Source organism: Parambassis ranga, chromosome 2, assembly GCF_900634625.1.
Source record: "Parambassis ranga chromosome 2, fParRan2.1, whole genome shotgun sequence".
NCBI lineage: Eukaryota > Metazoa > Chordata > Actinopteri > Ambassidae > Parambassis > Parambassis ranga.
In genome coordinates this window covers 29,921,436-29,944,072 of record NC_041023.1, presented here as the reverse complement: position 1 = coordinate 29,944,072, position 22,637 = coordinate 29,921,436, and the positions used below count along the sequence as shown (strand labels likewise).

General features: G+C 41.3%; 1 protein-coding gene across 2 annotated transcripts in view; it reads left to right on the top strand.

The window, feature by feature from the left end:
• plxna4 (plexin A4) overlaps window positions 1-22,287 on the top strand; it is a 193,925-nt gene extending 171,638 nt beyond the window's left edge. For both annotated transcript variants that reach the window (XM_028432887.1, XM_028432876.1), the window contains exons 25-32: window positions 562-721; window positions 3,775-3,878; window positions 6,085-6,184; window positions 7,967-8,157; window positions 11,852-12,021; window positions 16,088-16,300; window positions 18,104-18,254; window positions 18,544-22,287. In XM_028432887.1, coding sequence (XP_028288688.1) covers window positions 562-721; window positions 3,775-3,878; window positions 6,085-6,184; window positions 7,967-8,157; window positions 11,852-12,021; window positions 16,088-16,300; window positions 18,104-18,254; window positions 18,544-18,639 — 1,185 coding nt within the window. In that variant the 3' untranslated portion in view covers window positions 18,640-22,287. The remainder of the gene's footprint in view (window positions 1-561; window positions 722-3,774; window positions 3,879-6,084; window positions 6,185-7,966; window positions 8,158-11,851; window positions 12,022-16,087; window positions 16,301-18,103; window positions 18,255-18,543) is intronic.
• Window positions 22,288-22,637: the final 350 nt, after the last annotated feature.

Genomic DNA, 22,637 nt, shown 5'->3' with positions numbered 1-22,637 from the left:
ATTGTTTTGTCTCTCTGCGTTTCTGTCTCGGTGAAGAAGCGAAGAAAGTGAAAACTCTTTGGAAATATGCTTCATATTCCTGATACTCATTTAAAGTTGTGCAGAGGACTTATAAAGTCGACTTAAACATTTTTCATTAAACATGATGCATATAAAAATGATAAGATCTTATTTATGTAATATGTTTTTATGTTCATCTTGTGTAATTCATGTTTTTCCACCAACACCCAAAGGCAGTGAAAGAACTGATAATAGATTATAATTAGCTGTTCAGCTCATCAGTTCAAGTAGCACATTAATGTCTCTTTTCAAGCTTAAAGGAAGATGCAGTTTCCATGTTGAATGATCTTTTTTTTCAGCTTCCATTCTCTCTCAGACCCGTTGGCGACTTTAAAATTATTATTATTACCACAAATCCACATTGCACTCACCATAACACAACACACATGCCTGCTGTCTAGCAAAATGAAATGTGCATTAGATATTTCACAGCACATATAGTTCAGCTTAGTATGCTTGCCTGTATTCCTAGAAAACATCCCTGCTACGTTTCTGCTACAGGTGGTGAACTGCATACACCCAGAGAATGAGAAGAGCCCAGAGATCCAGGTGAAGGTGCTGAACTGTGACACCATCAGCCAGGTGAAAGAGAAGATACTGGATGCCATCTACAAGAACGTCCCATATTCACATCGCCTAAAGGCCTCTGACATGGACCTGGGTATGAATCTTTGCTTTCTCTTGCCGGGCTATTGAAGGTGTATTTTTCTGTCGATAATGGAATATGAGTGTCTCCACAGTTCAGGGTTGTAGCTGATGAGTGGTACTCGTATACAGCTTCTCAGAACACATTCACCCTCGCAATCATCCCTATCCATATGCCTGGAGAAAAAAAAAGGCTGAACTTAGACATTCATTGATTTTTTTTTTTGATTTTTTATTTTTTTAAAGGCTTCCTCACACAGCTCTGCTTAAACAGCGCAGGTCCTCTTAGATATAGAGAAGTAGCTTTCTATCAAATCTCAGGAGATTTGACTTCCTGGCTCAGTTGGCTCAGATGTCTGAGGTTGGTCTCTCCACTCCCCAAACTACCCATTGATCGACTTTCTTGTCGACTAGTGTCTGAGTCAGATGATTGATCAGCTAATCAATTGAGATGCTTAGTGATCTCCTCCCAACAAAGTCTTTCTTTCTTTCTTTCTTTATTGTTAATTACTACAATAAGCTATCGCTATGAGAAAAGGCAAAAAGCACAGCAACACGTTTAGCAATCAGGGGTTTTGGTACACTTTGTCCACACACAAATGCACCGAAGCATAATATTATTATTCACGATTGTTGGTTTGCCAATACCTACAGGCTGTGTTTTTACTGTGCACTGTGATTTTTATGGTTTAATATCGCCAGATGGATTTTTCCTAGTGTGATGGTAATGGCTTATTTATAACCAACCCCAGATCTGAGATGGACATACCACAGGGAATCTGTTTGCAAGATAACTAAGTGAAAAAATTGGTTTAGCCTTTCGACGACACTCCTGTATGAAATTGTTTTATGGCCCCCTTTGGGCAGGATGTGTTGTTCCATTATTGTTTTATTATGAAAGGGAATTGGAAATTGGAGTTAGCTGGCCACTTGCTCTATATGAGAGAAAAATGAGTGAAAGCAGACTTGCAAGAGAACATGTGTGTGGAATTAAATGTCAGTCTTGTATTTACAGTTACATTGCATCACAGTTCTCTCCTAATAATGAGTCCATTAATAAACAGAGAGCACATGTTGGACATATCCTTTTATGATGGTTTTTTATTTGCAAGTCATTCTGGTGTAATTAGGATTTCTTGTTTTTTCATTTTTATGTTGATGGTATTTATTCAGCTAGAACAGGTTGTTCATTTGTTCTGCGTGTACAGGTAATGCCAGTGGCTTGCGTGATTTCATGACACACGCCCCACACTTATTCACAGACTGATTGCAATGGCTGATAAGGATAATGGGATTGTGGCAGCCCTGTCCTGAGACAGATTGGCCAGGAGTGTTGTTATCCCCGGTATTGTTTTTAATTCTGCTATTGCACCAGGGAAGATAGAGTCAGGAAGAACGGAGCTAGAACCTGTGTGTCTGTGTGTGTTTTTTAGATTATTGTGTGTATGTTCCAGTAGTAAATGTATGTCATGCATCTCCGTGGAATACAACAGTCACCTTCAGCCTTTCTTTTCACCATCAGCTTCCATTCACTCCCCAAAGCCCTTATCTTCTCAGCTGTTGAGTCCATAAAGCAAGTCTCACACACACAGGCTTCTCTTCTTACTGATTAGAGACCACTGGATTTGGGAATAGGAGTGATCCCAGTTTGTTGTGTGTGTGTGTGTTTTTAACGGGTTTATTCTTTTATCTATTCCTCCCTGCCTTCCATTTTTTCGCTCTCTGTTTTTTTGTTTGTTTACTGAGCCTTGACTGCAGACGGGCGCTCATTTGCATCTTTATAGGAAGATGTACTGTATAGACAAAAACAACAGGAGAATCTTTATTTCCTGCAGATTTTTTCAGATGCTAACACAATTCTGGTCGATCCTCTGAAGACAGGCCTCATCATGCGCCACAGTGATTGTCGCTTTGTTTTCCTGTTTGTGATCCGAATAGAAGATGACAGTGGCCGACGCACGTGGGAAGCTCAGCAAGGAGCACAGGCACAATAACGTATTCATAAAGCCCATGATGTCTGCAAAAAGAACAGAGGAATCATCTGCCTGTTTGTTTTCTAGATAGCTCTCTTTTTTCACTTATGATAATGTTGCTGGGGATTGTGAGATGTTTCTATCGCTTTTGTTTTGTGCTGAGGTTGCATTGATATGGGAGGCCTGGTGTATATGTAGTGTAGATGTAAAGTGATTGTAAGGTCATGTAATTGCACTCCTGTCGTATATATGCAGGACACTGTCATAGGTGTTGGAAGATGAGATGAGAAAAGAATGGAAATCAGTTTATAGTCTTTCTGTGTGCGATTGCGTATCAGAGTCTGGTCTGCTAGCATTGCCATTCCGAGCAGCAACAATAAGAGCAGTTAAGGAAGTGTTTAGAAGAAAGGCTGTAAATGGGGAATGTAAAGCCTGATGCTTCAGATGGAAAAGAAAGGGTACCAGCTCTGTGCATGCAACAGTAATCACACCCATTGATCACACCAATAAAAGAGATGAAAATTTGTGGGAGAGAAATGGGAGAGCTTCGTTCTAAAAACAGCAGAGTGGGCGATTTATTTAACTCGCCTCTCACGTGAGACGTTTTTCTTTTAGTCCTACATCTGTTTGCTTGTCTTTAACCCCTTCTCAAAGATGTGTGTGTGTTTTTCTTCTTCTTCTTTTTGATCTTAGTCAGTCTTTTTATGACAATGTAAAATGATTGTTCTGAACAAAGCACCGAAAAACCTCAATAGATCAAGATGAAGATACAAAAACCGGTGGCAGCCTCGTTTTGTTTGTTGCTTTCTTTGATGTTGGTGTTTTTTTAGGCGTTAGAATGAAAAACTAACTTTTTTTTTATCCCTGGAGAAAATTATGTTGCTACACATAAACACAGGTGCTGTATATTCTTTGACTGACTCGCTGTAGAGTCAAGCAAGTAAGTGCTACATTTATAAGTAGATAAATATTCAACCTATTCTTACTGCTTGTCACTGTTTCTTTTAGAGTTGTCTATATGCCATGCTTTGCAAACATTTTCAATAATACTCTGCCATTTTCCTTACACTTTTTTTTCCTTTCTTTTTAATTGCAGAATGGCGTCAGGGTCGAGGACAGCGCATGATCCTGCAGGATGAGGATGTCACCACAAAGATCGAAGGGGACTGGAAGAGACTGAACATGCTGGCCCACTATCAGGTATGCTCATATGCTGAAAAATAAAATAAAAAAAATGCATTTGCAAGAATTTTTCTTATTCATTTAGCCTCTGTCTCAATCACCCCATCTCTGTAGTATCTACACTACCACTTTTCTATCTATTCAAGTGCTTAAAGTGTTTAACAGACAAGAGCTGCTCTCACACATCACTGTGTTATCAGTCAGGCAGAGGGCTATATTGATTCTGATCAGCGTGGACATAGACACACGTTAGTGGTCAGAGACCTATAAGTACTATTTGGGTGCACGCACAGGGACTGGCCTTATTAAACAGGACTTTTAACTGGGCTACAAATAAAGACAAATGCACAAAGTACTAAGATGTTTCATTCATACATGTATACAAAAGAGCAGACAGGCACATACCAGGAGGTGTTTTGTGACACAAAGGTACAGATCAACCACAGAGAACAGATAAGCAAAACCTGCTGCATTAATGTGCTTGTTAATAATTCCGGCAGCTAAAGCAAGTAGCGACTGTCCCCTCCAAGTGCAGTTTGCGTGGCGCCTAAATTAAATGTCAGCAGCAGCAAGTGTCAACAGGCTGGGAGTGTGAGGCGTGGGTGGAATGGATTAGGGAGCTGATTTGAATCTGAGATAAGATAATGAAGACAGAAGTTAATTCATTTTTTCAGGCCAGGGGAATAAGGGCACCTTATCCTTGACAGACCAAATAAAAAAAATAAAAGGATAACACAGAGCTAGGAGGGAAAGGGGACACTAAAAACACATTCACACTTCAGTCAAGGGGGTCTGCGGCTCCGTACTTCCACTCTTTACAATGAATGAAATGTTGAAAGGGTTAACCATATAAATCATTGGGCAGAAGATCTTGCCACTTTTCTAATCGTATCAATTGATACAGTTTATCGATTGATGCCACCCATGAAATCCCAGACCTGCTACTATATTTGGACACTGGATGTCCTCCAGACAGTATTTAGAAGCCTTGTTTGTCTTATCGGATGCTAATATGACAAACCAGACACGCTGAATAGACTCATACGCTGTCCTGTATTACATCATTCTGGTTTGATCTGCCACTAGCCAAACTCCACCAGCCTTCAGTTGCTTCACAAACTAAGTTTAAATTTCATGTCTAAGAAAACATCACAAAGTAGCTACAAGAAGAGAAAAATTGGCCTTTTCCATATCAGATCTTTCTGTCCCATAATGAGACATCTCTCTCCGCCTCCCTCTCTTTCAGGAAACAGCGCTCTGTTTTCTGCCTTTATTCTCCAAATGTTATTTCCTCAAATGCCACTCCTCTTTTTCACATTTCATTATGTTCCACTCCGCTTTGCTCATTTTATATCGATTCAACATATAAGAGCGGCGATCAGGGAGAATACTTAAGGGTGCTGGGGAGTTGTGGAGCTCCTCACAAAGGAATAACAGGATCTGCCCTGTGGGCCTCCTGCTTACAGCGATACAAACATATTATGCATAAGGAGCAGATTGAGTGACTGGGTGAAATAATGACACAATCTTAATAAAGCCCCAGCTCACACACACGCACATGCACTCATATGTGGACTAAAGCCCCCCAGGTCCCACCCACCCACACTATGATAAAGATCACTTCAATTAACCCTGCCTTACCCTGCAGCATGTGTAGCCAGATTATGCAGAATAGCAGTGTCCTCTGTGTGTGTGACGGGTGTGGGTGTATGTGGGCACGGCTGGGACAGACTCCATTCCAGTTACGTTAATTGAATCCTGTCTTGCAAACTGTGGAAGGAGGAGCACACGATCGACTCATTTGCACACACTTATTTACACATAAACCAACACAGATACTGTACACACTCCCTGCTTCACATCTCCATACACACACACTCTCAAACACACAACACTAAAGGAAAGGTATTATTGAATAGAGGCCGTGGGACGTCCCCTCTCACAGAGGCCTGTACAATGCTCTGCTAAACTCTCCCTCCCCCTGTCAGTCATCATATGTATGAGTGGGCTGAACACAGCACATAAGGGTAATAAGATATTCTGTTTTTTGGGTTTTGTTTTTTTTTACTACATGAAGCCAGAATGGATGGAGGGAAATATTAAAAATGACACCAACTCGGATGATATTCCTGATTGGCTGTGCAGGAAATTTACATAGTTTAAAAAAAAAAGCAAAAAAACTACTAAATCTTTGCAAATGGACTTTGTGTGTTTATTTTTTCAGGTACCTGATAATGCAGTGATGGCTCTGGTTCCCAAGCAAGTGACAGCCTACAATTCAGTGAACAACTCCACTGTTTCTCGAACTTCTGCAAGTAAATACGGTAAGTCCACATTACTGCATATGCTTAAGTTTCTTTTATTGCGCCTTTTATTGCATTGAAGAGCCAGGTTGTGCAAATTGGACTCACATACATTTTTTGTGATAGATAGAGAGAGAGAGAGAGAGAGAGATGCTCTACCTGACGACACATACGTACATGTTAACAGTGTCAGACCAAGAAGAAAGACACAATTTGGAGCAGTTGAAAGGGTTTCTAGAATATAAAGAGACGAAATAGACTCTTTCTTCTGTTGTTCTGGCCACTCGAGACTCCAAAATGTGTCTTCTCATCCTCCTATGTGTCAGTGTTTTTCCGCCTGTCCGTCTGCTCCCCGTCTCCTTGAACCTGCAAAACCATCAAGTTAGTTGCTGATCAAAGGGCTACCATCACTGGTCACAAACACTTCAGACACTTCAAATGCGGTGCCACATTATTAGCATTGCTTCATCTCCATATGGTCTCACCTCACCCTCTCCAGTACCAAATTAGACCTGATAGGACAAGGTGAGTGGTGAGACAGAAAAAGAAAGGATGCCAGGAATATTTCCCCTATTTTTTAAGGGATTGACTTCAAATATGAGTGTGATGCACTTCACGACCAGTGTGGTACTTAAGAGTGACTTTGAACTCTTCCTGAGTACAATGGACAAATAGTGAAGGAAAGGGACGAGGCTGAATTTAATATAACTGCTAAGAAGGGAGAGGGGGGTTTGGAGGATGGAGCAGGAGGGAAAGTTGTGGGAAAAAGTTCAAAGATTCAGACAAACACTGGGTAACATGTTGAGTCGGAGAATGAAAGGAGAACCCTTTGTGTTTGATCTAGTAGGATGTTATGTTTCCATCAAAAACCACAAGGAGAAAAAAAATCACTCAGAATAGAATCCAACCAGAAATCTCTCTCTTGTGTATCACTGAATCACCTTCAGCTTTCTAACATTCTGAATGAGTAATTACCACAAACTGAATAACAAAGCTAGAATTAACTATTGTTCACTGCACAGTCCTATAGAGAAACAAATATTTTCAGCTGATTGTTCTGTGATTTGAGCAGTCAATACACATACACACTGTCTCTGTGTATCTGATGTCTCCAGCTGTCTCTTTTTCTCCCCAAACTCTCTCCTCCATACACTCCTCCTGCTTTTCTCTCTGGGCAGATTGATTTCTGTCACAGTGAAAATCACTCTTTTTTTCCCCACTCCTCTCTTCAGACCGCACCCACTGATCAATTTTCTTCACACTGTGTAAACATTCATTGAGCCATGTGTTTGGAAATGTCATTGCCACTCCGGCCATTGGGTGGGCCATACATATTTCATCTCGTCTGACACCTGTTCGATTTTGTGTCAGCCTGCAATACCATGTCTTCTCACTCGGAGAAGAAGCCATGAAAAATTAACCATGCAGACTTTCTAAAAGTTTCATATCCAATTTCCCAGACGTGTAAATTGAAAGTCTCAAGTCAAGAAAAAGTATTCTGTTGCAGACATGCACGGCAGGGGTTTTCCTTGTCTTTTGGTTGTCCACACATCCATGGTCAAACCTTAACTGGTACATGAGGTACACAAAAGTAAATCAAAAGCTGTAGGTCTTCTTGATCTAATGCTATGATTTTATTCACCCTCAGCTTCCTCTCTGTGATTATCTAAACCAGCAAAGTTCATTGTTTTTATTAGCTCACACAGGTACCAAAAGAAAGCAAACACTGTAGATTTTTACCCTGAAATTTACATTATTTACACATTTATCATTATATGAACTAAAGTTTGTTCTTCTTTACAGAGAACATGATAAAGTATACTGGGAGCCCTGACAGCCTGCGTTCCCGTACTCCTATGATCACTCCTGACCTGGAGAGTGGGGTGAAAGTCTGGCACTTGGTCAAGAACCATGAGCATGGAGACCAGAAGGAGGGTGACCGCGGCAGCAAGATGGTCTCCGAGATCTACCTGACACGACTTCTGGCTACCAAGGTGAGCCATCTTGAGAATTTTCATTGACAGTCATGAGTCATCATAGGTGGTCGTAATGCAGCCCATTTAAATTGCAGAGTATTTGATCTCGTAGCCAAAAGACTTGTCTGTCACAGCAGTTAAGTTACTGAACCAGTTCAGCAGGTGAAAGGCTAAAGGGTCACTGTAACCTTCCCCTGTGTTATAATGACTCAGAAAAGCCCTCCTTTATTTAAATATTCATGTTTACTTTGGATGAGTCATCTCAGTGGAAAACATTATTCAAATGTATTCCTCTATCCCCTCAGGTGAGAAAGAGAAAATAGATATTTCAGTTTGTTTTCTTTTTTCATTACTATTGCTGTGATGCAGCAGCATATCGAAAAGGGTGAAAAAGAAGAAGAAAGAAGACCCGTGAATCTAGTGATTTTTTTTTTTTCTGTATAAAAAAAAATGATCCGACAAAAATAGATATAGCTATAAAATGAAACTCTTTGAATGTGCCTCCTGACAATGGACACTCAGAAGGAAAAAAAATACTTAATTTGGTTTGGAGGGAAATGTGACTTTGATCCAACAGCTGAATGCAAATTAACAATACACTCCTAAAGCACCTTTTCCCTCTTTTTTCATCAAGACATCCTCTCTATCAGACACAGACGCAGACAGGCGTACAGGGAAGGTAAAAGAAAAGAGGGAGGCTACCAACTGAAATGTTCAGTTTTGATCCAGTGCCTTTGTTTAGCGGTTCACATAGAGAGCATTAACTCAAAAACACAAGAACAAGCTTAGACAGAAAAAAGAAGGAGGATAAAAACATACTCTGACAAATGTATAATGCCGATGGGCAGAGCACATGAAACTTATTTTACACATAGGTTCACACACACCATTAATCAGTAATGTGTGTTTATGCAGCAAAACAAAATACACTGAAAATACTCAAGCAAATCCAGACCTTTTTGTTTCACTTCCCTGTTCTCCCTACTTCATTTAGTTTTTTGCAGAACTGCAGCCTCAGAGCCTCCAGACAGTAAAAACTGAGGTGTTGTCCAATATTTATCTAGTTTGGAACTGTAAACTTGTACAGTTTATTTAAATTAATAACATGCAAACTGTTGTATTGTTCTTGTCCACCCCCATTAATAGAATGAAAATTGAAAATAGGTTTCAATTTGAAGGGTTACCAAAGTTGGTGGTGTGGCCAAAACTACAGTTCCATCAATAAACACTCTAAAACGTGAACTCAGAAGAATAATAGTTGATAATTGTTGATTTGCATAATGTTGGACCAGAGTAATCATGCTAATCTCTTGCCTAAAAACTGAAGCAATTTAGCACTGTGGCACTCTTCCCTGGTTGTAGGCTCCCATTTAAGATGACTCCAAGGGCACAACAGGAAAAAAAAAGGAACGACAGCAAAATGCTTAGAGGGATTATTGGAGCTGGTTAAGATTATGCAAATCCTGGTGCATGGTTTCAATGAGTTTGTTGACATTGGAACAATGTTTCTTTGACTGATAAAACCAAGTTTGTGACAAACACAGACCACTGCAAATAGCAGGATCTCAACCATGTAATACGGTGGAGAAGGCACCGTGATCGGGCGCTGCTTTGCTGCCTCTGGCTGTCATAATCAATGGGAAAAAGAGTTCCCAACTTTAGTGGTTGTTTGTTGCTTAGACAAAGTAATCAAGAGTCCTTCAAAACAAACATTGCTAAGAATATAGCTGAAGTAGTTCTTTGAGGAATAAAATTGTCAAAATGTTCCAAAGTTCTGCCCCTCAACTACTGAAAATACATGTGAGAGATTATTGCCTTCAAAAGAGGTAGGAGAGGTTCGCTTACCTTTTTGGCCAATAGTGTCCAGGTTTAATTAGTGTTTTCAGTGAAGACAGGAAGATTAGGACTGTTTAGCATGTTTAATTTTGTTTGTCCACATCTGTGACTTATATTAATGTTCAGGTAATGACCAATTAATGTGAAAAAAACAGGTCATTTTCAAAGGGTACATTCTTTTTCTTGGCACTCTACTAGGAAAACTAATGACAGTGCAGATGTGTGGGCAGATGAGCAAATTCAGGTAATCAATTAACAGGGAAAGAGAGGTGTAACACAGAGTGTGACACAGGACGTAATAAGCAGCATATGAAAGGAACTAATAAACAAACAAGACTGCAGAATAGAAGGGAAAATGGAGCAGCTGTCACCGTGATACATACTGCATAGTCCTCCGCACACCTTCACACATGCACACATGTCCAAAGTGCAAGAAGTTGGCCTCTGACGGCAGACAGCAGATCATCTTTCCAGATGGATTGTTTTTGTGAAATAACCAGTTTATCTTGGCTGGCCATCTTTCTTGGTGAGAAAGGATTGGGCAGACAGGCAGCGTAATTGACTACGTTTGGCTTTCACCTTGCCAATAAATACCTCTCCCTGGCAACGCCGCTGACGTCTCTCATATTAGCTCCATCACTGACACTCTGAGTGTGGGTACAGGAAGCTTTGGTTCGTGTGCAGTGGCACAGGGAAGGATGCCTTTTTGGTCCGCACTCAAGTGTGTGTGTGTGTGGGTGTGGGTCTGCCTCCCTGATTCATTGCCATCCCCAACGTTCTGATTGTTTGCTTTCCTTGCATTTTAATGTGAAGGCAGACCGCATCAAAACATCCAGATGACACATTGTGTTTAGAGTGCAGTCTAATGACAGGGTAGATGGTGGTGGGAGGGGGTGATGTGGCAGTTCCAGCTCCATCGAGGAACAAGAGAACCCTGTGATGATGACACTGATGATTGATACCGGTGCACCCCTTGAGATAGAGGATGATGTAAAATGTCACAGCCTTAGCACTTGTGGGGACACGCACACGTTTTTAGTATCTATATGCACAAAACGTTGGGTATTCCCTTGAGAGCAAATACAGCCTGTCAGTTGAAGGTACGTAGGTTTGATATAGAGATATGTGACTCCATCTTCATAGAAAAACGATAAGCTGTCGAGAATGTGGGCCACATTAGAATTATAGCTGTGATTGTCGGACTAACAGGATTCTCTCCTCCCACTCTCTCCTACCTCTCTTCACTCTGTGATTCGGTCACCCGCTCCACCCAAATTGGATTTTTATTTGCCAGTGCCTGTACACACCTCATCTGCCACACTCAATGGCCTCTTTTTCTGATAGGAAACCTCTGTCGTTTCATTTCCATCCTTCGCTCTCGCCTTTCCCCGTGCATCCCATCAGCTCATTCTTTACAAGAGGATTAGATTCTCTCACTCTGTCTCTCTTCTACTCATCTCCTCCTCCTCCTTAAAGTCACCAACATTAAATCAAATTAGGGTCAATGGTGCAGTGTGGGAGCTAATCCGGCTGCACAAAGAGGCTTAGGAGATGCGCCTCCTGTTCCCAGATATTATTAAAAGTCAGCTGTGAAATAACAATTTCCCCCATCAAAGCTGCAAGCAGATTTAGGGGCCGAGTCTGAGAGATAGAAGTCAGACACATAAACGTTAGAGCCAGGGGACAAACGAACATGTAGTACACAACTCATACAGTTGCATAGAAAAAAAATATGTATATATTTATATACATTTACAGCATGCCAGCTCTAGTCAGTGTAGTGTGCCAGATGTATTAAACAGTGCCACTCCCTTTCACTTGTAGGCTACTGTGTCAATATATAAATACTGAAAATACTCCTCTCTTTGCTCCACAGGGTACACTACAGAAGTTTGTGGACGACCTGTTTGAGACCATCTTCAGCACTGCCCATCGAGGCAGCGCTCTGCCGCTGGCCATCAAGTATATGTTTGACTTCCTGGACGAGCAGGCCGACAAACACAGCATTCATGACCCGCATGTCCGACACACATGGAAGAGCAACTGGTGAGTTCAGCATCAAAACACACAAACACACTGAGGGCTCTGGTCATGCAGACACTCCTGAGGCATCTTTAATGGACATAAATATTTACTTAATTATTTGTGCACCTGAGAGGCTCTGTCCATTGCTTTTTCCTTTCTACACAGTGACGTTTAATGTACCAGAGGCACAACCACAACACTTTGGCACATTTCACATGGCATTGCCCTGTCGGTGCCAAGTTTCACCACACGCTTCTTCCCTTCCTAATATCCATTAACCACAGGGGCGTGTAATCTTCATTAAAGCCAACCACAAGGGGCTAATTCAATTGGCTGCCAAGACTCTCCATCTATTATCATGGATAACTGGGCCAAAAAAATGCCTGTCACTGTGGAAATCGCCATAGTGACAAATGTACACTCCCAGGTGCACAAGTACACCTCTAAATTAATATCCGCTGATTAATTGGAACCATATTGACCCCTGTGAGCCCACCTTAAAAGGTTGGTTGGGGTTAAATAACCGAGTGCACCAGAACCAAGTGAACAGAGAAATGAAAAGGTGAAGAGAAGGAAATGAACACAGTGGGAGCTAAATGCACACTAATATCTCATTAGCCTCATAGCCTCTGCCAAGATCCCAGCATGCATCACTCAGCCCAAGACCCATGAGAAAGGAGGAAACAATGATGTGCATCAAGGGGCAAATAAGGATGGAGAGAGGAGTGAGTAAGGGGGCAGCTAAAGAAGCAATATTTACACTAGGTTTCTAATTTTGGTATTTTTGAGCCATTTGCAGTTAAGTGCGCAATGGGTTTCTCCTACATTAGATTCGCTATAAAGCTTCATAACCAACCCAGACAAAAAGCCACTTAGATTGGACATGGTTTGTGCTAATGCCAACACAGATACCTTCTCTGTGTGGGTTGTGAATACAACTGCGTCTTCACGCTTCTCACTGTGTGTGCTTACGCATAACCTTTAGTCATCTCAAAAGACTGCAATCTTGGCTGTAACGAAAGCCTTCATTTTGTCTGATGGTAGGGAATAATAATACCAGTGTCCCTCCCAAGCTGAGCCCCTATCCCATTAAACCTAGCAGCCCCATCATACACACCGTTAACTTCTTACTGCAGTGCAAACCCCCCACCGCTCCTTCAGGGTTTTCTTTCCATCAGTTCCTCACTTTACTGTTATGCAAGTAAACCTGCAACCTGCAGTCCACTTCTTATTGTAGTTTTGTGTTGAAACCTTTAGTCATGGCTGTTCAGGAATAGATGGTTTTGCATGATTCCTGTTTACTTTCAAAGCTATACAGTACCAAATTCCCATCGATTCTGCACATCTACACACTCTGAGAGACAGATGGCATCCAGATTTCACTGTAGCCTGGGAAATCATCTCACACCACTTTCAATCCAAGTCCTCCATCACAACAGTTGAGAGACAGTAGCTATAGTGCTAACGCTATACCATCACCATACTATTTCAACAACATGTTTGTGTGTACATCTGTAAATTGTGCAAAGTTAAAATCAGTGAATGTCTTTGTGCCATAGAGTTGTAACATACATTTGTATGTGTGTACAGTAAGTGTGTGCATACATGAGTCACTGGCTCCTACAGCATCTCCAGATGGTATCTTTTGGATTAGTGGCAGTGTGTCAGCGCCGGCTCTCGTCCTCACTCTTCTGTATTTGGTTTGCTTGTCTGTCTATCTGCACTGCATGTTGAGAGGAACAGACAGAATTTTAATTATTGTGCAAACCTGGCACACACACACCTCTTTTTCTGCATGCAGATTAACACCTATCTGCTGTCATACTGCAGTCCCCTACTGCACACAGTGTAAATAGCACCCCCAGGACTGTACAGCTTATGTAGCAAAGGAATGTCAGTAGAAAGGAAGTGCATTTTTTGTCCAGTTAGATCAGCTTTATAAAGCTGTTAAGTCAAGCCACTGGTCACTCCATGGAAAAAAAAAGTCAGGCTTTGTCACTTCTCTGCACTGCAGTGCCTCCAATGGGATGCTCTAGATCACAACATCTGTGACCTTTTGCCTGCCAATGGCAAACAAATTCATCAGGCTCCCTCTGCAGAAGCAGGATAACATCCCACAGCTTTAGATTCAGACGCTCGTTGGCAAGTTGTGCATGCCAGGAGTGTCGGGCAGACAGTTAGACATGCCACAGAGGGACTACAGTGAGACGTGTGAATGTACAGTGCAAGTAGAACAAGAACATATTTAGGAACCAAAGTAGTAGTACAAGTCCTGTTTGTCATGGTGCCCTGAGGCCAAACCATCTCTTTGCAGAACTCTGCTTTTCTCTTCATGAAGTTAAAAGTTCTTATGCTGAAGTGAAGTTGTTTTATTCATTGAAAATTATAGGTTTGTCAGTGCTGGCTGGTAATCTTACATGGAGAGATGAGGATTAGCAGAATTGCTTTTAACCTCTAAGTACTCAGTTCTTTGGCATGCACATTGTACTGTGAGCCATGAAATGTGTTAAACATTATTTTGGTAAAGTAAATAAAAGCAACTCTAATAGTGCATAGTGCATCTAATATGCAACAGTCTTTATTTTATCACTTTGATTTAACTGCACTTTGTAGTTCTGGCTTGATGGACAGAGGACTAGTCTTTTAATAAAGAGTTTTCTGATTACACCAGCATAATTCCTTGAGGATAAAAGATGCCCTTGATCTGGCAGCCAATATTTAACCTAATCCCTGACCAAAAGGCCAGATCATGGCCATCATTCTGATTCCTAAAACTACTCAGCAGGAGTTAACTGCAGGAATTCTAGGCTTTTTGCCTATTTCAATGGATAAAATGGAACAAATGTTATTATTTTGGTCATTTTAAGACAAAATTGTGTGGTTTACCTCACCATTTTAGCACCCACTGTCCCATTCAAACAGCAGATTGTCAACAATCAAGGCAGCCCAGCAGTGGTGTTAATATCCCTTTGATCCCTGCGCCCAATCCCTACTAGATTCTTTGCTTAGATTAATTTTGAAGTTATAATGCAGATTTTTTTTTCCTTCCTGAGCCCAAATCCTCTTTTGTTAGATTGCACATGTGAATAGCTTGGTGGGTGGTTGGGGTGGTTGTACTTGAATAAATGCTTGGTGCAGTGATGGGGGTGAGGGGCCAATGGTGGTATTTTAAATGATTGCATTTCCGTTTTTTCTTGTTTTGTTCCCATCATCCTTTAATATTGTGACACACACACACTCATACACATCTTCCTGTGCAGGCTAGAGTGCACTCTTGTCTTTTCTGATTGTTTTTTGCCACATCAGCTAAAAGCACATAGCCTAGAGAATAGTAAAGATACAGAGATCCAAGTAACACTCGGCTGTTTCTTAATACCACCTGAGCCCCTTTCACTGCAGCAAACAGATAAAGCTGGCCCCTATATCTATTCATTTTGGCAGAAACGAGCCCAGCAAATAAACAGACTTGTATATTTTTATTATTTTGGACAGGCACAAAATAGGACCCACTTGAACAAACAAGGCAATATGAACTGTGTCACTGTGCGGCCCCCAGCGAGGACCCCTGGACACTGCTAGAAAGAAAAAAATGAGAGCCAGCCACCACCTGGTTTTAAAGATAAAGGCTTTATTGAATTGAGCACACACATCAAATACAGCACATCAGCAACAGAAGGGCCTGTGTACTAGCTTTGCAAAGTGAATGAATCCTTGTCCCTTCTGGCAAATAATATGTTCATGCCTATTGACTAGCTGGCTGTTGCAAATTTGAAAATGGCATTTAGAGACTTAATCTCAGAGCAGTTCAAGCGGACACAGGCTGTTGTTTTACTTCACACTCTTTGTTCCTCTGTTTGAATTGCTATGTGAGCATTCTGTCATTGAGATGGAACAAAATAATCAATGGAAAAGTAATTTTAACAACAGGAGGCCTAACACAGAGCACATTAACATGTCTCATTAGCTCCAGGATTTATTTTTTTCCCCTCACAGACAGCATTTTATTTACAGGTTGCAGCACAAACAATTTGATCATGAAAAGTTATTTTGGTACTTTTTCACTAAACTACTTTATTCTCCTTTGTAGCCTACCTCTGCGTTTCTGGGTGAATGTGATCAAGAACCCCCAGTTTGTGTTTGACATCCATAAGAGCAGCATCACAGATGCCTGTCTGTCTGTGGTGGCCCAGACCTTCATGGACTCCTGCTCCACCTCAGAACATCGCCTTGGGAAGGACTCGCCCTCCAACAAGCTGCTTTATGCCAAGGACATCCCCAGTTACAAAAGCTGGGTGGAGAGGTGAGCTGTCAATTAAAACGCATGCATGCACCTATCACTGGATGGATGAAGAGAGAGAAAACCATCAGAAAACCTGTATTAGCTATGTTTTATTCCAACACACACACACACACACACACAACACGGCTGTAGCGCTGTGAACTATGAGCTGTGAAACCCAATCCAACTTACAACACAGTGGGAATGGATGGTAGCGCCCAGGGCATGAAGTATACAGTACAGAGGAGTCAGTGTGTTAGAAGGCTGCAGACTTCTGTGTGTGTGTCTCTGTGTGGAGGAGAGAAAGCAGTTTGAGAGTTGGAGGCAGCAGAAGGCAGTAATTTGTTAAAATTATTACATTTATTCGTCAGCAGGGGAGAAGAAGAGTTCCTGAATAAAAGATGGGAGTCACATGAAGTGGTGCAGGGTATTATGTGTCACAAAGCCAAGCCGCAGGATGCGAATATATGAGCACTGTTCAGATAGGTGAAACTAAATGAGGAGCTCAGGCTGTGCTCCAGTGTGTGTGTCTGTAGACACAGTCATGATGTGAATCAACACCTTTAAACAAATCCATCCAAAACATTTATAGCGGGCCTGTATTAATTGGTTGAGTGAGGATTGATGGAAGGTGCTGTCCATTGTGCTGATTTGTGTGCCGGGGAGAGGAAAGAAACTGACCTCTCTCCTTCCGTCTCTCCTTCATGCTTCAGCTTAGTTATAAAGAAATAACACTCTTACCTGGTTTGCAGGAAAATGGAATGGAAATTGCCACCTTTTCCTTGCTGCTGCTCTGTAGAGAGAGAATCAGTGTATAGTTTTTACTTTGCTGCAGTAAAAGCACTTGAAATATAAGTATGTCTGCTCAGCAGTTTCACTTTTATCTGGAGGCTGTGCAGTTGGGCAGAGCCACAAGATCCAACAGAGCTATTTATTTCCTAGTGTGTTGATGTTTGACGCTAGAATTTGATGTGGGAGTTGCTGGTCTCCACACAATGACAAAACCATCAAGCCTGCCATTACTTTAGCTGTGTGAAATAGCGTTTGCATATGAATCAGTACGTTCACAAATATGGTTTATGTGCGTTTAAATAATGGCTTGTGAGAGCTTAAAAAAAACTTGTGCAGACAAAAAGTTATTCTATGTTGGAAATAACATCACAACATTTTTTTAGAAAATAGTTTGTGAGCTTTCTGTGTAAAAATCTTTCTTAAAACAAGCACACCTGGTTTCTGCTCCCCTGCTAGGAGTTGCCTGGAACTGCCTTGCAGTGCTGAACAGGTGTCAATATGTGTATGACCTCTGTGAGCAGCACACACCTGCCTTTTCCTTTGCTCACTTTGCTCTGAAGACTTGTTTCCTGGCAAATATCATCTCACTCTCACACACACTCCTAAAATTATCCAGCCATACACCCAGGTTGTCCTCAAGCGGCTGCAGCTACAGGAATTTAATATGTAAATAAGCAGCTTTAATTAACATAGTTGATATGGGCAACACAGCTGCTGCTGACAGTGACTGATTGCCTCATTGCAGCTAGTGTGCGTGCAGGTTTGTCGTGTTCCAGGGTGAAGTCTAAGACCTCTTCTTCATCTATGATGACTCCATTTCAGTCACTTGTTGCCTTAGTGTTGCATGCAGTTAGCCAAATATCCTCAAAGAACTGCACAGTGTGATGAGTGCCAAGGAAAACATTTATATGAAAACACAGCACTGGGTGTTTTCTGTTTTCCACATCATTTAACAGGTTTCCTAACGATGCCCCCCACTGTAAACAGAACTGTAACAAGCACTTATGCTTTGTTTTATCCCTCTGTCAACAGGTACTACTCTGACATCAACAAGATGCCAGCGATCAGTGACCAGGACATGAATGCCTACTTGGCAGAACAGTCACGGATGCACATGAATGAGTTTAATAGCATGAGCTCTCTCAGTGAGATTTACTCCTATATTGGAAAATACACTGAAGAGGTATGTAACAAAACACACACCATTGTTTAAGATTTGGTACATTATAGATACACAATACTGGAACCTTAGTCTTACTAATCCCAAATGTATACCACTCTAGAAAATACCTTTGTATTAATTGCTGTATTAATTATTGACTATGCCCTACATACACCTGTATGCACACTGAGAGGCAAAGTACTGATGCTGTGTACGTATAGTTTCAACTGTCATAAAAATGTGTGTGTTTTTAGTACTCACACTAATGACATGTTGTGTGTCTGTGCTTACCTCACTGTCCTGCTGGCAGATTGTGTGTGCACTGGAGCAGGACGATGCAGCCAGGAAACAGAGGTTGGCCTTCAAGCTGGAGCAGGTGGTGGCCTTCATGAGTCTGGAGAGCTGAGGACCGCACTTCCCAGGGTGCACTGGGAAGAGACCCCATCAGAAACCGAGCCGTGCCTGAGCGAAGACCTGTCCCCATCTTTTTCATCATGTGACTTCCCCCCGCCGCCTGTCAGAGATGACTTCTTCCTTAAAACCTTTTTTTCTGCTTCCTCTTCCCCCAAGAAGTGTTTAGTTTTCCTCATCCACTCTGCTGCATAGACTAGTTTACCAGATATATGTGAGGGGTGGTGCAGGGCTGAGGTTAGAGTCTCCCACAGTGCAATGTGGGGGGATCTCTCAGTTTCACCACAGGGGGAGCTTCAAGGGGTGATTGCCTGAAAGCTGGCCATATTGGCATCCTTCACCCTGCTGGAAGAAAAGAGGGGAAAAAAACATTTTTATGTTGCCTTCAAGAATTTACACTGGTAGGTAATTCTTTAAAAAACCACAATGGTGGGTGTTCATTTTGTTGAGAACTTTTCAGAATAGGTAGTTAAAGTTATACCATCTCTAGAGTTCAGTTTATTGTAGTTCTATATTCAGATACAGAATCGAGTGGAAACATCAAACCTGATGACTGCAAGCCAAATGAACACCTCGGAAGAAAATTAATGCAAGGATGGTTTGCCAAGTTTACACTATACCTTCAAGCAAAGCATACATATCTGTGAAATCTGGGGCGAGTCCAGGCAAACCTAGAATGTTCTTGAGTTCTTTAAATGTAGCTGGAGTTGTATTTAAGAAAAAAAAAGACTGATGGATGGGAAGAGAAGGGTTATTGCTTCTCTGAACTTTTCCTTTACTGAAACACAGACACTTAAACTTTACAAACCAGAGCATCGCCAGCCTATAGCTCTTTGCAACATTTACACATTTTTACCTGCCCGGCGTACGTTTAGGAACGTGCTCATGATTTCTGCTTCCATTTGGCTTAACATGGCTACTGCAAAATTAAGCTATTAGAGAAACCCTAGAGCCCCCACCCAAGCTGGATCCTTTGTTTAAAAACACAAGAAAAAGAAGCACACAACTAACTCTGGAAGACAGTGTTTTGACTGCTGATCCAAAAGACCAGGAGCAGTCTTTGCATGGCTCTTGCCACTTCCTGTTTTGTGTCGCCACAGCGACGGTCTATCAAAGCACATACACACACGCACAGATACACACACAACAATCAGCAGCTGCCCAAGATCCTGACTGCCCAGATATCTACGTCAACCCTGGAGGAGTTACAAGGAAGAGCTGACTGAACGAACTGGTTGATGAACTGCTTGATCAGTAAAAATAAGAAGAACGATTCACACAACACAGTGCAGCCAGAGACGCTGACTGCTACCTAAAAGGGGCAATGTTATGAGAGTAGCACTTCTTTCCCAGGATGTTCCTATTCAAAGACTTTTGTGTGGAGAAATCAAATGAGATGGACTTAGTCGGTCAGCCAAAAACCAAAGGAGCTTGAAATTTTCAAAATGGTCAAAAATGTATTTATAAAAGTGCCACTGAGGAACTGACAAAAAAGGACTATGTATAAGATGACCACTTCTTGGACAACAAAAAAATATTGTGACTGGAACTTTAAACCTGTGTGATTTAACTGACCTCAGTGTGTCGAGGTGAGAGGCTCTGCAGGCGAGGTGATCTGATCCTCCTTTCTCTTTCCATCAGCACGGGCTCTCTCCAGCTCTCGGCACACCGTTCACCCTTTTTGTCCAGCTCCTGACTTAACACTTTCTTTTCTGTTTTTGCACAAGCGTTGGAGATGGTAGCTAGTTGCATACGGCAAAACCCCAACTCTTGAGTGTGTAACTGTTTGAGGCGCTCTTGTCTGTATTAGTGTAGTTGTCCTCAGTGGCGGCAGGGGGCAGCCTTCTCCAAGCCTCAAAAAAAAAGAAAAAAAGAAAAAAAAGGTAAAGAAAAGCAAGAAGTGAGCATCATGGAAAGATAAACAGGAAATGATGGACGCTATCAGTAGATAAGACTTGTTGGATGTGAACCCCCACTATGGGAGAAAGAGAGCGACTGAAAGTGAGATAATGAGGCGCCCTCCGTACCTTTTGACCTCTGCCCTTTCTTTTGCCTTGACAACGTGCCCCATGTGGTGATGTGAATGTGTGAAGACCGCCCTAGGTCCACCTTGGGTCCTTTATTGGCTTTTTAAGCGCATGTAAAACGTAAACAATTTAAGAAACTTATTTAAAAAAAAAGTGAAAAATAAGAAAATTAAGCCTTGCAATGATGATGTGGATGTGTTCTTTTATCTTTCTTTTGCTTGGAAGAATCGAAATGGAAAGTGGATTGTTCATGTAATAAAAACTATAACTTTCGTTTAAGGTGGAACCTTTATCTTGCTCGGCCCCCTCCCTGCAGAATCCCATGCCCATTGTTTTTGTGACGTGGTAGATGCTAAGTAAGACGCATATTATATACCTTTGCATGTTGACCTATTTGGATGGTATGAAATGGAACTGCCTTGCTCAAAGATATTTATATACTTCTACAACTACTAGGGACTTTGAAATTCATTTACCAGCCAACTTCTCATTTTTTCAAGATTATGGATCTCACATAACAATTGAACCTCATGTCCCACTTACTGTGTCCTCCATCACTGACTTTCAGTGCTGTGTGCCTCTTCTGTGCCATTAGTTTTGGTAGACATAACACTGCTGCCATTACATCTTGTTGACTACTGCATTGTATTGATTATTTCATTATTATAATTGCTCTCCCTCTGCTGGGCCCATGACAGAAAAAAAAACATTATGGCGAGAACCCAATTTTTTTTTTTACCCCCCAAAAAATTGCAAAATGATGAGCACTTATGAAAACAAACAGATGTGGTTTGACAAAGGTTCAGTTCATAAAAGCAACAAGAGGCTGCATCAGTTTGTTAAAATGTGTGCACAAAACAATTTTCCTTTCAACTGGCTTAAAAAAACATGAAAACTCTACATGTGAATAGCACAGCAGGAGAGGCACATCTCCACTGACGTATGTTTAAGACGGAGCCCTTTGTGTTAAATGTATGTGACATATCCAACCCATTGTCCATGAATTACCTTCTGCAGCTTTACCGTATGATGAATGTCTGTTGTTTCTGCTTGGAGGGGTACATTCACAAAGTGTTTGCTGCATAAAATGTAGTAAACAATATCAGATTATAGAAAATGAGGGGAAAAGATTGATTCAGGAACTGGATGATTTATTGCTAAATGGGCCTTCAAGTTATTACAAATACTACTGAAACTATTTCAGGGAACTCTCCTATTCATGTAGCCAACATATACAGTGTCTAGATCCTGCTCTGTGTTATTTATTAACACAGAGCTGTCACTGTGAATCTGCCCCCTCCAGTGTAACATCCTGTCTTTCATTTCTCCCTGCCCCGTCCCTTCTACCTGCATCAAAGGTTGTCTGCTAGAGGCCAACCTGCGTTGCTGAGAGCACAGATAAAGTTTCCACCTTCAAACGTTTTGTAGGAACTTAAAATGTCCTCCTAGCTCAGTGTTATAGCAGGTGTTACACAAACATGCTAGAAAAGACTTTTACTAGATCATATTTGAAAGATAAAGAGTATCTTATCGAGAGATAAAAACGAAACCTGGGGGATATAAGGCGAGCTTCTCTAACTTTGTTATAATTAATTGTATACCTGTGTATGTAAATATAATGCATTCCTATTTTGCAGTCAAGAACAAAATACTATTTGTAATATAGAATAAACTTTATTATGAAACCAAGTATGGCTTTATGGTGTTTTTTTCTTTCTGTATCAGTTTATAGTGGTTTTGTTGGAGTATAAACATTATAGCCTACCAACCCCCACAGAAGCTACTGCAATCTGGTCCAATCTGAGCCAGCTGTGGGTGGAGCTACACTGGCACATTGTTGGTCATTAAAATCCAATCAGTCACTTGGGAAGGGGGATAGAAACATGGCTGTTTTACCCTAAAAGGTAGAGTTCAGTACCAAACTTTGTACTTTAAAAGATAACAACCGAATTATCTTCATTGAGAA